Below are 16,051 nucleotides of genomic sequence, written 5' to 3' on the forward strand. Positions count from 1 at the left end.
ACTTCAAGCTTGGACCCGTTAGTTATGAGTTAGAATTACAGTATTAGCTTTGGGGTCCGAGAGGCTGGGTGGCAAGTCCCGCTAACCTACCGATCACGCTAGCGCCTGACGGTTCAGCTTGAAACGAGCTGCAAGAACGAAACTTGCGTCTGAGGTCTCATCAAGGCCGACATGGCGGCGTTCTACACCTTCGAGGATCTCAGTGGTGGCAAAAATACACCCACTACTTCCGAAAACCCTTACGACGGCTTGATTGAGGCTTGCAACAATGACTGTGTACGACTCCCAACGCCGCCCTCATACTGCAATGATCTGATTCGCAAACAAGACGGCAATTCAAGCCCGATACAGCACGCATCGCACGGCTCGTAATGCTCAACAGCGCGAGAAGCTGCTTGGTGCTGACTTTGCTGGGGTGAGCGTTGATGAGGTTCTGGCTAAGCTCGAAGATCCCACAATCGAACCAGGCTTCAAGGACTGGCGGCACTGTCTTGTATTTTGGGCACGACCACCACAATCAGTGCGTGACCTGATCGGTGAGGTGCAGAAGAAGCTTCTGGCTGTGGCGCCGAGTATGTCGGTATTCATGATTATATCACTTGATCGTGTACTGACATGAACGAGACACCTGGATGATGCCCTCGCAGAACTTGCACATGACAGCACTGGAAGTCACACATTCTCTAACAGCGTCCAAGATCGACGAGCTAGTCAGACAGATACTTCCAGGCTCTTCCGAAATCGTGGACTACACTCATAACCATCAAGCACGACTTGTGAAGCCTCTAGTCAGCTTCGATGCCCAAGCTCTTGCACTGTCCTTCTTGCCTGCAGCCGGAGAACCAGGTCGATCGCGGCAGAAAGACGGCTATTCATACCACCACTTACGCCGCGATCTGTACACCAAAGTCTCGGCGACTAGTGTGAAAGTGGCCAGTCGATATGTGATTCCTTCTGCTCATCTCACCATTGCTCGCTTTGTCACGAAGAAGGATTTTGAGACCGCAGATGGCACAGTCGATCATGCCAGAGTCCAGAAGCTGGTCGATACGATTGAAGAAGTCAATGCATGGCTAAGGGAAGAGTACTGGCCAAAATCGGACGGCATCAAAGAGGGCGGCGAATGGGTCGTCGGTCAAGACAAAGGACTGGACTTTAAGCATGGTGCCCTTTGGTATGGCGGTGGCGAAACAGTGACACTTGGTAAAGGCTTCTGAGGTCATTCGAATGACACGAGGAGGCGCGAAATTTTGTTTGATTTTATGATTGATTTCCTGTGGCAGGGCCAGTCTTCCGTGTGATCCGCTGATATAGACGAATAGAATTTGGCAAACGGCTTCGAAATTCAGATCTCGCTCAATACTTCGTCATTACTTTCCAACCTGCCAGCTTCACCCGAGCAGCCAGGATGAACACTGATCTGTAAAATGTCAGCTATGTGCACATTCAGATAAAACTCAGGATCGCATACCCAGCAAGAGTCATTACACCACCATATATCTGCAGACCAGTGTAACTGCCATGCCATCGCGTGATGAGTGCACCACCGATTGGATTCGAGATGAGTGCCGCTACTGATATGACGGCAAAAAGTGTGCCGGTGCGCACACCGATTTGACGGACGTCAGAGATCTGGGCGATGAGGGATGGTGCTAGAGAGACGAAGCTTTGCTCATCGTCAGCATGACTGCGAGGAAGGTAGTGATTGGCGTACTCACGCTCCACTGCCAAACCCGAAAAGGGCGGCGAAGACAATGATGGGTGCATTGCCGGTCGACGGGACCCACATCGCCAGGATGAGGATTGCAGTGAAGCTGCGAATCATATCAGGATCAGCATCCACGCTCGGTTTCCTGGGCTGAAGACGACTTACAAACACATGATGACCATCATATTGAATCTCCCAATCTTATCCGCAACATACCCCGGTATTGTCCTACCAAACAGACTGGCCGCGTTCAGTACGGCGACGAGGTATTGTGCCAGACTTGGAGCCATGCCGAAGTGCTCGGCTTCGAGGATGATAAAGGTGATGGGTAGGAACATGCCCATGAAGAAGAGGAAGGAGCCAATGGAGACCTATGAGTGTGAGCTTTATCAATATCGAAGCTCTCGCATGTGTTGCTTACTAGATCGAAGGGAACTTCTTGAAGTGGTCGGATGAACTCCATCACATTCCACGGCTTTTTGAAAGGTGGGACTCGGGACTTGACGGTCAAGTTGGCGATGATCATCATGAAGAGGATCAGAAACCCTGCGACTCGAAGAGCCCTGGAAAGCAAGATCAGCATGTCTCAATGACACAACCCAGCCACCACTTATACTCACCAACCGAATCCAACCTCCACAATCAAGCGCTGGATCATAATCGGAAAGATCACGCCTCCCAGCGAGCTCCCACTAGCAATGATTCCAAACGCGAACGCCCTCTTCTGGAAGAACCAGGTAGTAATGGTGCTCATCGCCGGATAGAAGATCATACTGGCTCCAATTGGCGAACAGATCCCCTGCGCCAGGATAAACTGATAATACTCCGTGCACAAACTCGTCATCATGATCCCAAACACATGCATGAACGTGCCCACGATCAACAACCATCTCGGTCCATAATTATCATACAGCTTCCCGATTATCGGCCCGCCGCCGAACATGAAGAAGAGTTCCAGCGAGGAGATCCACGATACGGTACTAGGGGCGTAGGAGGAGAGTTGATGGGTCTGGTAGTATGCTTGAAATACTCCTACGGCGTTGATCCAGCCGAAGGAGCAGAAGAGGATGCAGAAGCCGCCTAGAGCGCATAGCCAGGCTTCGCGGCCGCCATCAGGGTTGTCGCGAGGGTTGAAGGCTCCGGGTGGTGGGCCAGAGGGTGCACCGGGGCCTTTCTCGATGTCGGCGGGCTGCGGTTGGTGGTCGTCGACTACTGGCAATGCTGCTGCTTCTGTGGTGTTATGAACAGGATCATTGTTCTTGCTGATAGACGTTGGTGATACAGGCTTCTCATTGTCCACCATGGACGATGCTGGGGTAGTTTGGAACGACATGGCCAATGACTCTTGTGTTGGCTTGGCTGAACGATTGTAATGCAAGCGGGACACAAGATCTGATATGCAGCCTTAAGCAAGATCAAGAGCAAGACAATAGACTTTGTACCCGCCACGTGAATAGAGGTGACAACCTGCGGCCGAGAAGGTGGTTTTCTTCTCTTTGATATCATTGGTTCATGCTGCATGTTGTGCTATAGCTCATGTCTTCTATCGGGCCCACGGGGACACGGAAACCCTGAAGCTTCCAAAGAGCGATCTAGTCGCTCTCCATCAACACACCTTCACCAAGCAGCGGAGTTAAGGTTACTTGACTCATCAGCTAAGTAGTATACGATTTGTAACACGACCCTCGATTAGATGTAGTCGATCGTAGTAGGATACGGTCTTGTCACTATCAATGTGAAGGTTTGTCAAAAGTCTTGGCATTGACCCGCAACTTCTGACAACGGGGACATATGATAACCCGAAACTGCAGAGTACTAATAACTCCGTGTCTCCATCATCTACGTGGGCTTCTCGTACGAGCTCCAAGCACGGTGCACACGTCGTGGCAGAGTCCCGAAAAGCGATGGCTCGCATTCATGAGGCCTTGCACCATTGCGAGGCTGGCCAGATTTGGCTTCATTACGCTGTTTACCAGTACATGGCGTGCTCGTCCACATCCCACAGCAACAGGACATTCGGGGTGAGAAAAGCCCCTGGTGTCAACTCAGGCCGACGCCTCAGCTTCAGCCTGTCGACCGGCAATACTACCGCCTCGCCAGCTATGCTTAGGATCCTCCCTCTCGTGCTGTCTGCTCTCGCTCTCCTTGCCAGCCGGACCCCACCCGCCACCACCGGGCGTCATTATAATGATCCGCTCACCAGGTTGCATCGAAGCAGTATTTTTGCCGCCCATGTTGATATGTCTGTACTCCTGCTCAGCGTCTAGGCCATTCGCTTGTTGCTGTGGCTTTGGAGTACTGCTGTTCTTAGTGCCCTCAGCAGCGTCTGCGTCGCTCCCTTCCACTTTCGGCACTTTACGCACCCACACATTTAGCCCGCACTGCGCATCCTCTCCACCCTCCAGGCCATAAGGGTGATAGACCCTCCTCTCACTCAAGATGCTGACCTGCACAGGTATCCGGAACTCAATATCCCTCACAACCCCGTCTCCACCTTTGTGCTGCCCCTTCCCATGGCTATCCTCTCTTAAGCTGAATTCTCGCAGAATAACAGGATATCGCCTCTCGAACACTTCAGCATCCGTGATCCGTGTATTGGTCATATGCGTGTGCACACCATTCGTCCCATCCCAATCTGGTCCCGCGCCACTTCCTCCTGCAATCGTCTCGTAGTAACCAAACCCCTTGACGGCTTTCTCGCCTTCGACATTGCCGCCAAAGCCAAAGGTGAGATTGTTGCAGTCGCCTTGGCTTGCGGCGCAGGCGTTGAAGGCTTTGAGGACGACGTCCGTTACTCGTTGGCTGGTTAGGACGTTCCCACCCACCACGGCTGCGGACCCTGAGGGTGAAAGGAAGCTTTTCTTTGGTATGATGACTTTCACGGGACTCAGACAGCCTTGATTAAGTGGAATATCTTCCTTGATCAGACATCGCAGACAGTAGATGATGGCGCTGTATGTGACTGCTTCCGGTGCATTGGTGTTGCCATAGACTTCAGGACCCGTGCCAGTGAAGTCAAATATTGCCTCGCCCTTTACAGCATCGATCGTGATCTTCAGCTTGATTGGCGAACCGTCGTCCATGTAGTCTACTGCACTCAGGTCACGACCTTCGAAGCGTTTGCTAACATTCTTGAGCAGATTCCGTACGCTAAGCTCGGCATTGTCTTGGATGTTGTGCATATAGAACTGTACGACATCCTCACCGTAGTCATCAATCAAGGTACTGATGAGATTGATGCCCTTCTGGTTCGCCGCAATTTGCGCTTTCAGGTCATTGAGGTTATCAGCAAGACATCTCGTACCACTGCAGCCTGGGTATTGTGCCGGCTCGTTCAACAAGAGTTCCGTGATGCGCTTTTCGTTGAAATGTCCTTCCCATACCAATTTCTCCGACTTGATACTCGCGCCTTCCTGGAACAGCTCTCGCGAGTGCGGGGGCATAGATCCAGGTAGTATGCCGCCGATATCTGCATGATGGGCTCGAGAAGCCACATAGAAGACGATTTGATCTCCGCTGAAAGCTGGGGTGATGACAGTGATGTCGGGCAAATGCGTGCCACCGAACATAGGATGGTTCGAGACCAGCACATCGCCTCTCTTCAATTTGCCTCGCCAGATCTCGGCTTGCTTCTGCACACAGGTAGACATGGAGCCTAGATGAACAGGCAGATGAGGCGCGTTGGCCACCAGACCACCGTCTGCGTCAAAGAGCGCACACGAGTAGTCTAGTCGCTCCTTGACGTTCGTGCTCACACTCGTCTTCTGCAGTGCACGACCCATCTGCTCCGCAATAGCCATGAAGCGATGTGCGAAGATGGATAGCATGATCGGATCGACCTCTTTCGTATCGACTTTCTTGTCGTGGCTGGCTTCGTCACCGATATTGATCACCACATGGGTGTCGATCAGTAAGGCTGATGCGCCCGGCGTGACGACGATTGTCTGCGTGCCGTCTGCGATAATCGCAGGACCTTGTATCCTGTCACCTACGCTCAAGTCTTCGAGCTTGTAGATCGAGGTATCCTGTCGCCCGCCCTCGAAGTACACTTTCCGCTTGCCATACACTTTACCCTCACCTTTCACATCTCTTACCTTCACCTCCTTGAGCTGCTGGTCGACAGTCCTTTCCAGCCCTTCAAATGTCTTGCCAATACCGCGAGCTCTTACATCGTCAACAATGATATCGCGATCTGGTAGGGTGAAACCGAATTCCTGCTCATGCTGTCTTACGAAGTTCTTGCCGAATGCCCAAGCATCACCACCAAAGTCTTTCTCGGCTTCATCTTTCGTAGGCTTCACAACCATTAATGCGCTTTCCGTACCTCTATATCGCATATTGAGGTACTCCTCGAAGTGTATCTGCTCCTCGTCAAAACCTTGGTCTCGCAAAGTAGCAGTCGACTTCTTCTTCAGATCTTCCATCTTGCCTTGCAGAGCCTTCCGTACCTCCTCGTCATCGTCCCTCCAGGTCTTGGACTCAGGCTCTTGTCGCTCGTCCACCACATCTGCCAAAGCCATACCATAAGCTGAAAGCACAGAGGAGTATCTGTGTACAAGGATCTGCTTGATGCCGAGCGCTTCGGCAATAGCTACTGCATGTTGTCCACCAGCTCCTCCGAATGTTGCCAGACGATGTTTGCTAGTATCGTGTCCTCTCGCTTCCGTCAGTGATCGGATCGGCCGTGTCATGGTCTCGTTGGCAATCTTGATGAAGCCGTACGCCACCTCGTCCATGCTCATCTCTTCTCTCTTCCCACTCGCACCATTGCCACCAGTCACTTCCTTGTTGATCTGCTCGGTAAGCTCCTGGAATAGTCTTTCACCAGCATTCTCGTCAATGCCCTCATCCTCATGCTTTCCAAAGATCTTTGGAAAGAAGTCTGGTAGTAGTCGTCCAAGGTAAAGATTCGCATCAGTGATCGTCAAAGGTCCGCCTTTACGATAACACGCAGGTCCTGGGTGAGCACCAGCACTTTCCGGCCCTACTACGAAAAGACCATTGCGGAAGAAAAGTCGACTGCCGCCACCAGCAGCAACAGTATTGATATCAAGCTGTGGACTCTGTATCGTCACACCAGCCGTCGTGGTCTCGAACACATGATCATATCTTCCAGCTCCATACCGTGAGACATCAGTACTTGTACCACCCATGTCGAAGCCAATGACCGGCGTCTTCGTCTCGGGATCATAACTCGTCAGCGCATATCCTACCACGCCACCCGCAGGGCCTGACAAGATCGCTCGCAAGCCCGAGAAGCCATCCACGTCTACCAGCCCTCCATCTGATTGCATAAACTCACACCTCGCGCCTTTTTCACCAGCTTCTCGTCTCACACTCTCTGTGCCGAGACCACCTTCGAAGCCTTTCTGAAAGCCATCGATGTACTTTCGTATTGCAGGAGTCAGATATGCATCTGCGCAGGCGGAAGTCGCGCGTGGTACGAGTTTGATCATGGGCATGAGTTCGTGCGATAGTGAGACGTGCTCGAAACCGATGTCCTTGGCTATCTTGCCTACGAGAGCTTCGTGCTTGGGATATGTGTAGCCGTGCATCAAGCAGACTGCTATGCTCCGTAGACCAGAATCGTAGATATCTTGCAGTTGTTTCCATATCTGCTCTCCTTGTGCCCGTTTCAATATTCTTACTGCTTCTCCTGATAGGCCTCTCACTAGCTCTGCGTCCTCATTCGTATCGTCCGCTGCAGTTGCTTCTGTCTTGTGTCGCTTTGGATCCTCCGCATAATCCTCGAGCGTCACTCGCTCGTCAATCTCTACAACTCTCGTGTACAGCACTTCCGGTTTGCGAATCGCCAGGTCGAAGATATTCGGTCGACTTTGGTTACCGATCTCGAGACAGTCCTTGAAGCCCTTCGTCACGACCATAGCAATATCCTCACCTTTCCGCTCAAGCAATGCGTTAGTAGCGACTGTTGTGCCCATTCGTATACTCTCAATCTTGCTCGTATCCAATGCCTGACCTCGCGGGATCTCCTTGCCCTCGAATTTGGACAGCAGCCGTCGTATGCCTTCTAATGGTGCATCGTCGTAGTTCTGCGGGTCCACGGACAGCAGCTTGATCAAGACATCATCCTCCATTTTGCCCGAGCCTGGATTGCCAACACAGTCTGTGAAGGTCCCACCTCGATCAATGGCAATGCGTATGCCACGCTCGCTCTTCTTTGGCAGGACCATGATGCTGGTGAGGTCTGAGGTGAGATGGGGAGAAAATACGAAAGGTGGCAGGACTTGATGTGAGATAGATGGTGTGTGAATTACCCACCTAGACTCTACTGGACTATCATGATTGTCATTGGCATAATTGCTTTGAAATGTACGAGGCTGTCTATCATCTTGCCCCACCAACGCTGAAGGAGGAGCGATGATCGAACATCGGATACCGTTAGAAGCTGTGGCCCGAGCTTAACTATCGATTGCAGGTCGAGATGAACAACAAGGTACATACTCATGACGACTGTGCTCAACGTTCACCTCGCTTCTGTCTTCAGTGTCGTTGTACGATCGGGCTTTGTCCCTCTCAAACCGCGAGGCAAGCTCTGGGACCCGAACGATTTCACATTTGCACGTTGTTCACGGTCGGAGTCTCATGTGGCAATGTTCGATGTAGGTGTTGTATCATGCTCCCGGTCTACGGCACGGGACTGCTTTGCTACTGGTGGAGAGACCAGAAACAGACCCAATGGTGTGGATGGAAGATGAATGAACGCTAACCTTCAGATGGGCTGGAGCTGATTCTTTGCCATCGTGATCCGACCACCCTCACGCACAATGTGAAGCTCCCCATGTATTCCTGTGATGCAAAGGTCCCTTCCGAAGGGAACGTGCTCGCCGCCATGTCGAGGAGATTCTAGAAATTTGGGTTTCGAGCACTCACAGGATGTGGTCTTCCCTTGCTCCCCAGATTCGTCATGAAACAGGACAGCACCGCTTGCGTAAGCCTGGGAGCAAGCCTTGAGAAACGCTTCCAATAAGAACATGCGATGTCTGCTGTCTCGATTAATGCGAAAGTCTCTCGAGTAGGGAGAGAGCGTCACCCGGAGACGAGAGAGACCAAGAAAGAGAGCGGATCTCATTCGATTCGAGGAGCCAGCCGATGAAAAGTAATGCATATAGCTGCAGGCGAATCTGCTGCCATGGGCATGATTCTGACAATGTTGAAGTCGACAGATCGTATTTCGGAGAGCCTCCGAGATGCTGGATCAGACATAGCTCCGAATACGACCTATGTTACCGGATCGTCGGGCCAAGGTCGACCCAGTGTGATATACCGCCTAGCATATCGCGGAACACAGGCTTTGCTAAGGACGAAATTAAAAAGGATCTACCTGGCAGCTGCCAAGTAGCTCTTCTCGGGGCTTAGTTTTACGGACATCGCCTCCTGACTTCCATAAGTCCGTACTCCATGGGTAGCTTGTGGCTTGTTGGTGCCATGCAAGGCATTGCTTGACCGTACTGTGCTAGCCAGCGCAGGAACACGATAGAAACGCCGATTTATAGTCCTGCCAGGAAAAGCGGCTCCTTATTCAGAGTGACCGGATGTGACGTGTGGCGAATCTGGGACGCAGAAGCTGTAGCGGGATCATGAGAGGTACGTGGCGGAGGATCCTATTGGCGTTGGGAGGGAAAGTGAGACGACTATGAGAGGGACTTTGTACTTTCAGCATCAAGGGTATCGTGTCGTATGCTTGGTCGTTTCGCAATCCCTCTCCGATGGACAAGGCGTGTTTCCACCAAGTTATATCCATATTACAATTTCAAATTTACTGCAAATCTTCGCACGCCCTAGCGACGATGACTGGAGGCATGGAAACATGTGTTATAATACAGCCAATGTATGCAAAAGAAAGATTGAGGCCAGAGTCATGGCTGTAGGCTCCTCTGTAAGGTCGCCGTCGCCGTCGCATATTCTCTGCTCCAACCCAAACCCTAACCCTTGCAAAAGTAGGATAAAGCCAAAATCCTTCCAAGACGCTTGGCGATGCTTGACAAACATTTGACGGACGGCATCGTCTTCGCTGCTCTATCAATGCCAAATCTGTCTTCATTGGAGGTTCATTCTTATAAGCCCACAATCTCGTAATGTCGAAGGTTTACGATCAGGTGTCTGGAACGCTGCAGGCGTCGATGCCAAGCCACTGATCGCTGGCGCGATGAGTGCATGATGCACGTGTTCGTGGAGGGAAGTTGTCTCACAAGCATATCCCCTATATATCTCACCCCTTCACTGCTGCCATCATCACACACTTTCTCACCTCATAAGTACACGCCTTCTCCCTTTCCACGACAATCAACCAAACCTACACACATCACCCCACCATGTCCTTCTTCGGCGGCCGTCGTGACGAGGAGGAGCGTTTCACGGAAACAGAACAATACTCCACCAACTACGACCGCGGCTACGGCAATCAGTATGGTGGTCCACGCAACGATGAACGCTTCACCGAGACTGAGACCACGACGTACCACTCCAACAACAACAATAGCAATATCCCACCCCCACCGCAAGTCCCATACCCCTGGCGTCCTCACTGGCAGGAGCGAGAGGGCCGGTACATCTTCGTGAACGAACAGAATGGAGAGCGTACGTGGGAGTTTCCGGGTCGTAGGGGTGGGTATGAGACTGAGACTACCACGACTACTTATTCCCAGCAAGGTGGTGGTGGGTATGGTAGAGGCTACGGCGGTGAAGAGAGAGTCTACGAGCAAGACACGTACACGCAACGCGAGAGTGAACGCCGTGGCGGAGGTGGTCACGGAATGATGTACGGTGCCATGGGCGCTGCTGCCGGGTTGGCTGGCGGTGCTTTCCTCATGCACGAGGGTGGCAAGATTGAAGACCGTTTCGAAGAAGACAAGTACCGCGTTGAAGATGACGTGGAGGATTTCCCTGAGAACGCTGCTCGTTGGACTGGCAACAAAGTGCAGGAGGTTGAGGATATCCCGGAGGATATCGAGGGAGGGTTTGATAGGTTTGGGAATCGGGTGGAGAGAAAGTGGGATAATGCTGTTGATGATGTTGAGGATGCGCCGGAGGATGTTTCGAACTGGGTGAGTCTCTCTTATGAAATGCATGAGTGGGGTGCTTTTGCTGACTTGACTGCGTGTAGGCTGGTCGCAAAGTAGGCGATGTCGAGCGCTTCGGTGACAATATGGATAATGCCTACGATGGCGGTCGTGATGAGTGTAGGTACGATGACGATGATCGGTACTAGACCGCCTGTCCTGCACACGCGGCATCACCTCTCTGATCACGACTTCTTCACTTGACGGCCTGTGGGAATGAGGGAGAACGGTTATGCGACTGGGCGTCTGCTCTCAGATGAGCTTTGCACGGCCTGCGATGCGAGATGAGGTTAACGGTGAGCATGCTGTACACCTGGGCAGCTTACCTGAGCATATGCAGTGTTGCATGGAGGACTTCAGCTGAACGACAGTGAAGGCTACGAGACCGAATGCGGGCATTTTCACTCTCTCAAGCGAACACGGACACTTCGGCATGGATTTGCTTTCACAAAAGTTACCTAGCTCTGAGTATCACGGTAGACAGTCATTCTCTCCCCTCTCTTGTGACCAAGAACAATGGCGATGACTTAGCTTGGCATAATTGCATACTGTGAACCTCTCTTCTGTCTTCTGGCACCGCAAACCCCGCTCGCAATCGCTACGACGTCTGCCTTGCCACCATGGCATTGTCACATCCAAAACCTCATGGTGGGTGGAAGAAGCGTGCTGATTTGACTGTTGCAGAGATGTCACTACATAATTAAGAATACTCGTGATCGAATGTAATAGATCTTGGCTGCTTGTCATGTACTCTTATCATATTGACCCTCGGGGTAGTAGGACTGATCGGGACGAGACTGGTAGAGACAGGGTTGGTAGGGACAGGACACGGTTTCGTTGCTGTTTCCTTGGACTACACTGAGGTATAGGTATCGAGGTCAGTCACGTTGCTTGTGGGGTTTCCAATGGGCGCAGCATGGGTTGATGGACACCGAGATAACGGAATGAATGGCGAAGTGGTGGGTGGCATTGAGACGAGGAGGTTCTATCCAGTCACACCCTTGCACATCTGACATACCACTGAGTTGATCTCGCCACAGACTCATTGGGCTGTAGTCTCCCAGAGGCACTTGACGAACATACGACAATCATCCGCCTGCCAGTCGCAAGGCGGGCGAGGTCGGTAGCCAATCTGATGCATCGTGCGGTATGTACCGAGTTCCCACAGGTGGCTGTGCTCACTGGAAGGTCCTGCACCGTCCGCTGCATCGTACGACTTTCGGTACACAGTAATCTTTCGCCGGAAGGTCTCGCAGAGAAGAACGAGGAACTGCCGAACTTTATATTTAACCTTATTTTGTCAACCCTTACCCACCATCGCGTGGCGAGCACGCTAGAAGTACAGTAGTGTCGGTAAATATCAACCTCACACGATATGCAAAGCATCGTCTTGTTCCTGTAAGAACGTTCTGCCTTGCAAACAATTTGCGAATGCCGTGTAAATGCAATCCTCGATATCCTCCGCTTTCGATCATCACATCTCCTGCCGTCTGATAGGTGGGCGACACCCACAGAAAGCACTCACGGTTGTGGAGCTCCTGCACTCGGACCAGAATCATGCGCCATCACAGCTCAAGTGGACACACATGTCGCCACTTGCTTGAGCTCCGAACTGTCCCGTCCTCGACAGCTTTACATACCATTTGATAGGCTTGCCACGTTCGCAATCAAGCGGGACATGGTCTCGTGGTGCTCGTGCACGAGGAAAACGCTGGTTCGCGGAAAGCCAAAGCCATGATCATTCAGGATCCACTATACAAGGATTCTCAAATTTATGGACATGCCAATTTGTGCTGTGTAGTCGTCCCTGACTATGTACATGTACACGATCTCTTTCCCCGGGATGTTCTCAAACATGCAATCAATCCTGTCGCCCTTGCATGAGTGTTTCCCGACGCCAGATGGCCGAAGTAATACGCTACAGGTCTGTGCAAACTATCCAAAGTGGTCTGGGATGGTGGGGAGTCGAAGACAGGGGTTCAGCTGTAAGCAAACACCACGTGTGGATCCCGGTGGCAAATGGTACGATTATTGCACGGTAGACCTACACGGACTATCCAAGCGGGTCTGCGATAGCGGGAACTCGGTATGGCACCCCACTCCCAGATGGCCCAGATGCTGCGCTGTAAGCATGCATGCGTGCTCAAGATCGGCTAAGGGGGCAAGGGCATGGAGCAGGTATCTCTGTTGCAAGTGGCGCATACAACATACTGTGGGCAGACGTGGACTACTCAGTGCGGTCTGAGATGGCGGAGGAATGCAGTCAGTGTTGAATTCCAGTCGCATGTGATAGATCCCATACACTGTGGGCCGTCATGAACTTTCCAAGACAATTTGAGGTGGCGGAGATCCCGAGCAAGTCTCGAAAGTCGGTCGCATGTGATAGCTTTAACGCACTGTGGGCCGACATGAAGTATCTGAAGGATCTGAGATGGCTGGGATCCGAATGAGAATTTCGAATCTCAGTCACACATCATAGTTTTGATACGTTATTGGCCGAGAGGATCTATCAAAAAGATCTGAGATGGCTGGGATGTGAAGCTTATCGTCTGTTCGTGACCGGAAAGTTCACCAGACTGCTTGGTACAGGCACAATAAGCTCCCGAAGCTGCTGACCACGAACTTTCGTCCGGAACGCTTTGGGCAGATTCAAGCAGAAGCGCTGCACGGGTCGTCTGGCACAGGCCATGGCAAAAAGTATTAGTATCTGCTCCTCTCCCTCCCCTCTCTTCTTTCTGCAATAATCTGCCCGTACCATGCAAGTGACCCCTTGATCTCGTGTTGTGATATCGACCATGCTGACGACGACGATGATGATCAGTGATACAAGCTAAACATGCCTGTATTCCTCCATCCTCCTCCCAACCCCCTCTCCTGGTGAGCTTTTGCTAACATACGTCCCAGTTGGCACGCGAGCAGACTCCTCCGGGAGAACACTTCTTCAAGGCCAGCTCCAGGAAGGACGGCACTTGTTGCCTACCTGTGATGCTGTGGTTATCGAAGCTTTGGCGTCGGTCTGACACTCGCCGTCCTGCGGCTGAGCGTTACGTCCCCGTCCCTTGCGGGAAACCATCAGCTATGTCATCACCCAGTCGGAAAAGACCTCCTCCTTCGGGAGTCCGCTGGTATCACCGTGATGATGTGCGACACTTCCACCGACTCGATCGGCCGGAGCACGCCGGGCATACATACGAGTGCAAGGTTTGCCTTGACACTGCCCGACCTCGTGCCACTTTTCGGAGGGCCGAGTGACGGCTTTCGCCCGCCAAGGTGAAGGGAGCGTGCCTCGCCACGCGCCCTTGAGCTCCCTTGAACAACGAGCCTGAAGCAAATAATATTTCCTTGTCATTTGTTTTTGCTTTCTTGATTTTCTGCATTGGGTCGGCGTTTGTGTGCGTTCCGCGAATTTGCTGCGCCATCCGCTTTCGCGGCTCTGGGGGGTATTTGTCCATCTGCTTTCGCAGCTCTGGGACCCTGGCATACCACGATCCGCACCTTCTCGTGGTGTATGCTGTCAGTACCTCGCTGGAGGGAAGCCAAGACGGATCACGTTGTACTTCATAGCGCGGCAGATAGTACTTTCAATCAACCTCACGGTCGTGAGTTGCCACACCCATCATCACTGCCGTTACAGACGAACACATCATGCATTCACTGACTTTCCAGCAATCTCACTGTCGCCGCCGTGAACCAGTCGTAACCGTCCTACACGTACTGCTGACCTCATCGTCGCCACCCCAGATCAGACGAAGCCTTCGCACCCGTACTGCTGAGTGTCAACCTCGCCAGCGCCGACCCAGATCAGACGAAGCCTCTTACATGCACAGCTAAGTGCCGACCTCACCATCGCTGCCTCGAACCAGACGAATCCTCCCATATATCCGTTGCTCTCACAACTTCAAAGAGAAGGACTATCTCCACCGCGCCCTATGAATGAAGGATGCAGGCTGTCCTCCTGAATATCTCACTATCATGGTGACATTGTGGAATAGCTCATTTAGATGAAATATGCCGATCGCCCTCTTCAATGACTCCAACGCCGCCGTCACGAACCAAGATACCAATCCCCACCGCGTCCTATGGTCGACAAATACAAGCCACCCTCCTCGATACCTCAAGGTCACCGTCGTATTCTGGGATCGCTTATTCGGATTAAAGATGCCCATACTCCTTTCCACAATTTTAGTGTCGCCGTCGCGAACCAAGATGCTCAATCACACCGCATTCTATAGACGACAGATACAGGCCATCGTACTCAATACCTCAAAGTCACGGCTGCATGCTGGGACAGCCCATCCTGATCTAATGTGCCCATCGCTCTTTTCGATTGCTCCAATGCCGCCATCGCGAACCAAAACGCTGTTGTTTGGCACTTCGCGCACACGAGAGATACATATCACTTTTCCTGATGCCTTTAGCCTTCCGATCGCAGCCTGAGATATCCCATTCATGTTTTCGACGAGCGAGACATACCCACAGTCCCTCTCAATAGCTTTGCCGTTGTAAGAAGCTGGGAGATCTCTATGTTTCTGACGACATTCGCCATCATTCCCACAGACGGAGTACACACTTGATCCTTCTCAACATTCTCACCATCGCCGTCGTAATCTGGGACGAATAGCGTTCATTCACGCAGACGGAATACCCCTTTCTTCCTTCTCGATACTCTCAACATCATCCTCGTAATCCGAGAGGATGCCTCGTCACTTCTGCAGACGAAACACATCCATATTTTCTCGACGGTCCCAGTGCCACTATCACAATCCAAGACACACCCCTTTGTTTCTACAGAAGAGCCGCAGCCACAGTCCTAGGCAAGCCTCAGCATCGCCGTCACGAACCGAGATATCCATCACCCGTCCTTGCCACCGTCATATCACTTCACCACCGACGTCGTAAGGCTAAGAGCCGCCATCACACCACCGTTGTTCACCGCCAGTCGCGGCGGAAGGATGATACATCCATTCTTCCTCAACACCCTTACCGTCATCTTGGCAGTCTGGGACGGCAAACAAAGTCGTCATTACGCAGAGCATCACCTTCTCACGCCCTCACTACATTGACCATCAATATCTCGTCTGATGGATGCTCCCTGCATGGGCTCCGGCTTAATACCCCAGCGATGCTACGCTACTCTGCCTTCCTCCACATGCATTTCCAAGACCAACTTATCCCGCCGTCGACACTGGACGTCACATCGTAGTCCACTCCTTGTCCTCATCTTCGCCTCTACTCTTCTAGTCAGGGTCGACATCATCGC

At 52.1% G+C, this 16,051-nt stretch overlaps 4 protein-coding genes across 4 annotated transcripts; 2 read left to right on the plus strand and 2 right to left on the minus strand.

The window, feature by feature from the left end:
* Positions 1-171: 171 nt before the first annotated feature.
* Positions 172-1,217, plus strand: LTS14_010741 (uncharacterized protein; the record flags this gene model as incomplete). The annotated part of the gene is made up of 3 exons (XM_064843417.1): positions 172-276; positions 329-572; positions 691-1,217. The coding sequence occupies 3 exons, from the start codon at positions 172-174 to the stop codon at positions 1,215-1,217; spliced, it is 876 nt and encodes a 291-aa protein (XP_064689001.1).
* Positions 1,218-1,356: 139 nt separating this feature from the next.
* LTS14_010742 (uncharacterized protein) lies at positions 1,357-3,041 on the minus strand (the record flags this gene model as incomplete). Its single annotated transcript, XM_064843418.1, has 6 exons — positions 1,357-1,420; positions 1,472-1,666; positions 1,719-1,814; positions 1,874-2,079; positions 2,130-2,271; positions 2,329-3,041. The coding sequence occupies 6 exons, from the start codon at positions 3,039-3,041 to the stop codon at positions 1,357-1,359; spliced, it is 1,416 nt and encodes a 471-aa protein (XP_064689002.1).
* Positions 3,042-3,753: 712 nt separating this feature from the next.
* Positions 3,754-8,177, minus strand: LTS14_010743 (uncharacterized protein; the record flags this gene model as incomplete). Its single annotated transcript, XM_064843419.1, has 2 exons — positions 3,754-7,916; positions 8,174-8,177. The coding sequence occupies 2 exons, from the start codon at positions 8,175-8,177 to the stop codon at positions 3,754-3,756; spliced, it is 4,167 nt and encodes a 1,388-aa protein (XP_064689003.1).
* Positions 8,178-10,044: 1,867 nt separating this feature from the next.
* Positions 10,045-10,940, plus strand: LTS14_010744 (uncharacterized protein; the record flags this gene model as incomplete). The annotated part of the gene is made up of 2 exons (XM_064843420.1): positions 10,045-10,776; positions 10,836-10,940. 2 exons carry the CDS (start codon positions 10,045-10,047, stop codon positions 10,938-10,940), a joined length of 837 nt encoding a protein of 278 aa, XP_064689004.1.
* Positions 10,941-16,051: the final 5,111 nt, after the last annotated feature.

Source organism: Recurvomyces mirabilis (assembly GCF_035927965.1).
Source record: "Recurvomyces mirabilis strain CCFEE 5264 chromosome Unknown scaffold_49, whole genome shotgun sequence".
NCBI classification, from domain to species: domain Eukaryota; kingdom Fungi; phylum Ascomycota; class Dothideomycetes; order Mycosphaerellales; family Teratosphaeriaceae; genus Recurvomyces; species Recurvomyces mirabilis.